Source organism: Hetaerina americana, unplaced genomic scaffold, assembly GCF_022747635.1.
Source record: "Hetaerina americana unplaced genomic scaffold, ioHetAmer1.1.p SCAF_39, whole genome shotgun sequence".
Taxonomy (NCBI): Eukaryota; Metazoa; Arthropoda; class Insecta; order Odonata; family Calopterygidae; genus Hetaerina; species Hetaerina americana.
In genome coordinates, this window is record NW_027286974.1 from 2,870,918 (window position 1) to 2,878,417 (window position 7,500).

Here is a 7,500-nt window from a genome sequence, read left to right on the forward strand (position 1 = left end):
CTTCCCGTGGCCCTCCTTAGAAGGAGGAGGCCTTCTTTAAACCAACCTCAACACTTGAGTGAGAGTAGGACAGAGCACCCCCAGAGTCCTCCCTCTCTTTAAGTAAGTAAGACTCAGGTATTCATTTTGTTACAGTCTCCTCTCCTCTCAACAGAGAGAGATTTTTATTCAGTTTAGCCCAAAACGTAATAATCATGTCATGTTGCTCCATCGTAGATTCCATTTCTTTCGTGACACGATCTCTGCCATGGTACTGGTACGTGCCCTGGAAGGCATCTTTGGGCATCTACTTACACGGTCTTCTAGTCACACGGGGCTGATTGGATCTCTCCTCTGGATGAAAAACAGGTTCCTTTCAGTGCAGCCTCAATCCGAGGGTCACAAAAAGAACTCTGAATTCAGGACTATAGAGAGGGGGGATGGGACAGCAGCGTTGGCCTGACCTGGTGTTGTTTGGCCAGGAACTAGCGGACTCCTAGCACATTGCCGTGATGGAGTTGCCCCTGGTAGCGTAGATGTCTTCTCTTGTCCTGATGACCCTTCTCTTTCAGAGTCTTTCAAGCAACACATCCACGTAATAGACAGCGTTGTTGACTGTCCGTCCAATTGAGGAACAAACTCCAAGATGGACAACTCCTGTCCAATCTCAAAGAAAAAGACTATGAGCATTTTGATTTCTAACTTCTTTTTATTTGCTCATTCTATGCCTTTTTATGGACATCTGGGTGAGGACTGGTGCCACTCAGAGAGCTTTAGGGTTTCTATTTCTGGTGCATATATTCATTAAAACCCATGTCTCCATCACCAGTGATGACGTCGTCCATATAATCAGGTCCTTTGTCATTTACGTTGCAGAGAGTCCACTTTGAAAATTCCGCTCGGTTGGTGACCTTCATGACGCAGTTGGACACTCAGAGGTTTACAATAACTCATTTCCTGCCACTTACAAAGCTCAGGGAGCACTGAGACCTGATTTGTGGCAAAGCTCAATGTTTTACCTCCCTACTCCAAATGATTTGATCCAACTACGACCAATAGGAGCGGCCAGGGAAATTCAATTGCATTACTTATGGAACGTACCCCGAAGTACTGTATTTGGAATTATTTCTTTACATCTTCCTGGCTGATCCCATGGTTTTCACATGGATGAAGATATTAATCCATCTAATTTGATTTCATCCATTACGGTTCTCTTTCTGGTACACCACGGGACATCTCACGTTCTTAATTTGATTCTCATACCATTTCCATGGTGAACTGACCTCCCAAATACAAGGTCAGCGATGCCCCTGCCACGCTCCAATGTCCGAGAGGATAAACCTTAAGCACAAACCATCTCGATACTCAATCGACATTCAGATTCCAGCAATTGTCCAACACGCGAGCCACACTGTTCTCGACATTGCCTAGTGTGTTGTTCGTCTTTTCTGAATACATTTGCATTACTTATGGAACGCACCCTGTAGAGAGTACTTTCAATTTCACCCTTCATTCGTTTAACTTTCCATATCCTTATATTGTGTCACTTTGAAAATTTACACTAGGTGTGTCTTTGATGACATGTTTGGTGTGCAGAGGTTTACAGTAACTGACGTCCTGTTGCCAACACAGCTTGGAGAGCACTGAGACCGGTTTAGTGGAAAAGCTAAAAGTCCCCCTCACCTACTCCAAGTATTTTGATCCAACTACGACCAATAGGAACGGAGCAGGAAATTCAATTGCAATACTTATGGAACGCACACTGTATTACGCCGGGAAAACAGTCCTGCTGGTTTGTATCCCTGACTTGTAATTGCTGTAGGTTCAGCATGTAATGCAAGTCTTCTGAAGGAGACAATCCCTGGCACCCTCTGCCAATGACCCAATGAACAGGAAACGCCATATTATTTGATGACTTTGAGTGCCATGGCATGTGCCGCAAATGTATTGTGCCGTTTTTTACTGTTTTTTTGATTGTTACCTCGTGCCGTGTTGCAGATACGGGACTTGTCGTTGCCGAGGGACGTTGACGGGGTCGACAACCACATGCCAAACCCATACCTGAGCCTCAAGGTGAAGAGAGGCGCAAAGGAGAGACGCAAGGGTTCTCGGGAGGTCAACAGCGTGGCACCCGCAAACTGGAAGACGTGGAAACCGATGCCTGTCCATGTGACCGTCGGGTTGGACGTGGCAGACGCAAAAGCCAATGCAAGGTGGGCAAAAACAAGGATTTGGGTTTGCGTGCTTGTTGCGGGTTCAGGGTGGGGAGGATTTCTGTGTGTTTGCGTTTGGTTTAATTTGTAAAGTTGAGTTAATTTTAATCTAAAGTGTACTGGGCACTTATTAAAGTTATTATTATTATTTTTATTGATAATCCACTGGTAATGGTTGGTTCGGACGCAAGCCGTGGAATGCCAATGGGACGATTCCTTCTCTCCCGAAAAAGAACATACAACACTACATACAACGCACATATGTACAACAAACCCCTCTTAAATGCCGCAATACAGTGGCCAAATCCTGTAAAGTAATGCATTGGACGTTGGATGTAGACAGACCCTACTGGTTAAGCGTCGGTCTGTGTTCAGCAGTGTCCTCACTCTGTCCACATTCGTGTCGGTTCTTGCCGTCCGGAGCGATGGTCGTCTTCAACGAGCTCCCTACCCTCTTTAAACAACTTGTGCCACTCAAATACTGTGGAACAGCTTAAGGCAGTGTCCCCATAAGCCTGCTTGATCATATCGAGGGTCTCAGTTGCCGTCTTCCCGAGTTTCGCACAAAACTTCACGGAATAACGTTGCTCTAAATTTTCAGATTCATTTTGTTTTTCGGACAAAAAACTTGCTTCACTAAAAACGGTGTCCTCACTCAACGACAGCCCGCAGGCAACTGAGGTTGGTGTCGGTCTGTTGCTAAGAGCCCCCTCCACCTTACCCTGCCAGGCGGACCCCCCTCCACCACTTCGTTCATGCCAGAGAAAATCAGTCCTACCACTTTTGGATGCGATCCGGTATTATTATGTTTGAAAGATTATTCTTTGGCTGGCCAGGCTAATGCCAATAAAACACGACAAAGTCAACGTCGGAGGTGTTTTAGATTCTATGTATACTGAGAAGAATATACTGTTGCCCTTAAATCCTAGAAATCAGCGACATAAACTCGGTGAGAATCCAAAAACACATCCAATGAGTGTTTCAAATCAAAATTATGGCCTTTCCCAGGCTGGCAAACCTATGCAAACATGTGTGTTAATGTTGGGGAATGTTACTTCCACATGCCACCCAACCAGGAGTGCTTCTGAAGGTCATTTTGTTTGTTGTGTCTACAAGCGTGTTTTTGCATTAGTTTTTGAAATACACTGGTTGAATGTAATGGCGTCAAACCTGGGCATGTGTGTTGAGGGGGGGAATGTTACTTCCACATGCCACCAGACCAGGAGTGCTTCTGAAGATCATTTTGTTTGTGAAGTCTGCAAGCATGTTTTTGTAATTAGTTTTTGAAATACAATGGATGAATGTAATGGCCTGGAACTTGTGAATGTGTGTTAAGGGGGAATGCTACTTCCACCTGCCACCAGACCAGGAGTGCTTCTGAAGGTTAGTTTGTTATTGAGGTCTACAAGCATGTTTTTTGCATTAGTTTTTGAAATTCAACGGTTTAATGTGATAGCCTCAAACCTGCGCATGCCTGGAAATGTAGGGGAATGTTACTTCCAAAGGCCACATGGAGTGCTTCTGAAGGTCATTTTGTACGTATGGTCCACAAGGATTGTGTGCATTAGTTTTCAAAATACACTGGATGATAATGTAACGACCTCAAACCTGCAAACATCCGTGTTGAGTGGGGGAATGTTACTTCCACGTGCCACCGGACCAGGAGTGCTTCTGAATGTATTGAATTCATGTAAAACTCATTTTCATTTTCCACATTTCAATTGCCCTAATTGCAATTACTTTAATCTCTCCTGTCGACAGGCTGGATTGCTGGCAGGAAATACTGAGCCGTACCGGCGTGGATATAACAAGTTGCGATACCGAACCCCACGGCATGGCATTGGTTGCCAAGGGTGAATCCACGGCACCAAGGCAGGACGAGATTGATGGCGGCACTGAATATTGGCAGAGGCGCATGCCGAGGGATGTCGACGCCCCGGACGGCGTTCTCTGTGGTTCGTTGTCGGAGGGAGTGGGAGGTTGCCAGGTGACGGGGGATGCCGGGGTTGGCACAAGGGAGGGCAAGCACCGTGGTGCCGAGGACGGCATGTCTATAAGTGACGAGGAGTGTTCCAGGACACCGCCCCCCGGCGGTAAAATACATCGTTGTGACGAATGTGGGAAGGTTTTCACGAGGAGTTCCTCCCTTTTCCGGCATAAAAGGATCCACACGGGTGAGTACCGCGGTACCGAGTTCTTTGTCAGTCTTCTCCTTCCAATGTGTTTTCTACGGTGCGGTGATTATCTCATTCTGGAACGTTATTAGCTCGTGGACTAACTGTATAGTGTCTGTCAATGCCTTCCCGTCATTGCTGACGAGTTGTCCCTTTGTTGAATGGAACACGGGGAATTTCCTGCGTTCTCTTGCACATCTTCTTGTCCTCTCGTGCGTCAATATTTAGTATAAGCTTGCATTTTATCATGCGTCTCTGTATTAATTGCTAGTAGTAGTAGTATTTATGGGAGGCTGTGAAATGGACAGCTGAGGTTATTTGTGCTAAGAGGGGATGGACGGGAAAGGTTGAAGGGTGGAGTGAGAAACTCAGCGTCGGCCTTAGCCTATTCTGATAACGAAAGGCACCAAGGGGTCCGCAGTTTAACGTCCCATCCTACGGACGGCGTACTCACTCAAAGTGACCTCCACAAAGCACACCTCAAGTAGGGATCAGAGGAAAAAGATAAATGTTTAAGGTAAAACATCCTCAGGGGGGATTTCTGATTCATATACGAGGGTAAACCGAAAAGTAAAGTCTCCTCTATTTTTTGTTTTTCATGGAAAATCAAATTTATTCTCTCAGCTTTGCGTATATTGTATGGAAAGGTTGTGAATTTAGCTATTTTTCTCTGCATAGTCACCTTGAAGATCAATCCCTTTTTGCATCTCCTTGGAGGCAGCTTTTTGTTAATCCTGGGGTCGTACCTTTCTCCCACACAAAGCCAACTGCGATGACTGCTTCTCCTCTAAATATAATAAATTCATCGCATCCTTTTAGTGTGGAAGTGTACAGTGTGAGAAGTGTAATATGGACATCAAATAACATGCATCGGAAGTGGTGCTGGGACTTTGTTTGATGGCCGGGAAAACGTCCTAAGATGAACAGTGGTCGATGGGGTGGCCGTCGGAGTTTGCCATTGGAATATCCACAACGGTGGCTCCAATTGACGAGATATTGCGATATAACCGGAGGGAATTGACCCTTCATTAAGACGAAGGAAGGCCTTAGAATGAATGAAGAGAGAGAGAGAGTGGATACTTCTCCATTCTGCGGAATATTGTGTGTCTTGAGGTCAATTAAGTTACAAACAAGGTGTCTCTCCTCACTTAAAGGAGGAGTGTGTTTGCATATCATAATACAATGCACGTCCACATGTCTCCACATCAATTCAATGATTTCACAGAGTGAATAAAAATCATTTTGCCTTTAACCGGGGTTCGAACCCAGAACCCAGAGCGATGTCCGGTCTGAGTTCTTTTAGCCAGTTTTAAGCTATCTTAAGGTGTCCTATCTTAATCTCTCTGAAATTTTGGGGGCTTTTATTCAAAGGAACAAGATGTTGTGACGATGTACCTATTAACTACAGGGACGCACCCAAAAGTGGTAGGACTGATTTTTTTTCAAGAATTTTATGTATGATATACTTACATCGACTTAATAATCTTCAAAGTATTCTCCTTGAGCTGCTACACACTTAGTATATAAAGTTGCTCCCATTACCCGTATGCCGGCTGGAAATTTTCTTTGGGGATGCCGTTGATGACCCTCGTCGAAGCCTCTTGAACGGCCTTTATCGAGTCAAAACGTCATCCCTTGAGCTGTCTTTTCTTGAGGGGGAAGAAGAAGAAGTCCGGTGGTGCCAGATTGGGAGAATAGGGCGGGTGCGGCAACGTGGCAACGCCGTGTTTGGCCAGGAGCTGTCCTGTTTTCCTGTGAAATAATGCGTTCGACGTTGGATGCAGACAGACCCAACTGGTCTGCAATTTCTTCTGGACTGGTTAAGCGTCGGTCTGTGTCCTCACTCTATCCACATTCGTGTCGGTTCTTGCCGTCCGGAGCGATGGTCGTCTTCAACGAGCTCCCTACTCTTTTTAAACAACTTGTGCCCCTCAAATACTGTGGAATGGCTTAAGGCAGTGTCCCCATAAGCCTGCTTGATCATAGCGAGGGTCTCAGTTGCCGTCTTCCCGAGTTTCGCACAAAACTTCACGGAATAACATTGCTCTAAATTCAGATTTATTTTCTTTTTCGACGCGGACAAAAACTTGCTTCACTAAAAACAGCGTCCTCACTCAACGACAGCCCGCAGGTGACTGAGGTTGGTGTATGTCACGGGCATTCTTAGTCGTACGCAACAGTCCGTAAGGTCGAAGCAAAAAAAAAGTCTCCATTAATTGTTTTTTATGTCAAAAAGGGAAAAAAGATTTTAAGCGGTCGCAAATTGTCGGTGAGATGGGGAGAAATGTCTTAACCAGCGATGGAGGGTACTTCGAATCCAGTTCTTTTTATCATTCTGATGGATTTTAATTTTGTTAAAAGGTTGGAAATGAATTCACTTTTTCGTCCATGTCCTCGTACAACTCGTAAGTGGAGAAATCTCGAATGGAATCACTTAAATAAAAATTAAAAATTCTACACTAGACCATTCATTCACTTCATTCACTGCTTCAAACGTTAATTAGAATTATATCAATGGATGGCCTTGATATTAAATTTTGACGACCCATTCTTTGTCACAATAAATGCTTTATTTTAAAAGGTGAGTTCTCAATTGAAATGTTTGACGGGATATAAAACTGAGAGTATGTCCAAGGGGATCTCGACGTGTGTGCTAATCAATTGAATGTCCAGTCTGGAGTGCTTTCAACCAGTTAAGCTATCTTTTAGGCGTCCTCTCTCTTAAACTCTCTGAAAATTTGGGGGGCTTATTCAAAGGACCAAGATATCAAGAAGTCATCGTTTTTGGTGTTGCTTAGGAAAGATTGGAGCGGTGATAATGATTGCTCAGTTATGCTCAGGACTCAGTTGGCACTTACTTAATCAATGAATCGAAGAATCTCTCCTTCTTAGAGTTGTTGAGGCAATTTGTAACTATAATATTTTGGTCGTCACTTCTCAAACCACGCAGAAACCAAGCAGACATCTCTCCTCATATGCCCTTGTTTGTTGGTCCGCAAGTCCAATACACACGCATCTCTTCAAGGGACGCCAAGTTCATCTGAAACCATGCCAACACTTTAAATCTGCGATCTCCGTCCATACCAAAACCTTCAGTCTTGCAAGTCCAAGGGCGTCTCGTGAACATTCAAGAG

General features: G+C 44.7%; 1 protein-coding gene across 1 annotated transcript in view; it reads left to right on the forward strand.

Moving 5' to 3' along the window:
• LOC139691702 (uncharacterized) overlaps positions 1–7,500 on the forward strand; it is a 25,082-nt gene that overhangs the window by 14,544 nt on the left and 3,038 nt on the right. The window contains exons 6-7 of the mRNA XM_071589550.1: positions 1,978–2,192; positions 3,954–4,366. Coding sequence (XP_071445651.1) covers positions 1,978–2,192; positions 3,954–4,366 — 628 coding nt within the window. The remainder of the gene's footprint in view (positions 1–1,977; positions 2,193–3,953; positions 4,367–7,500) is intronic.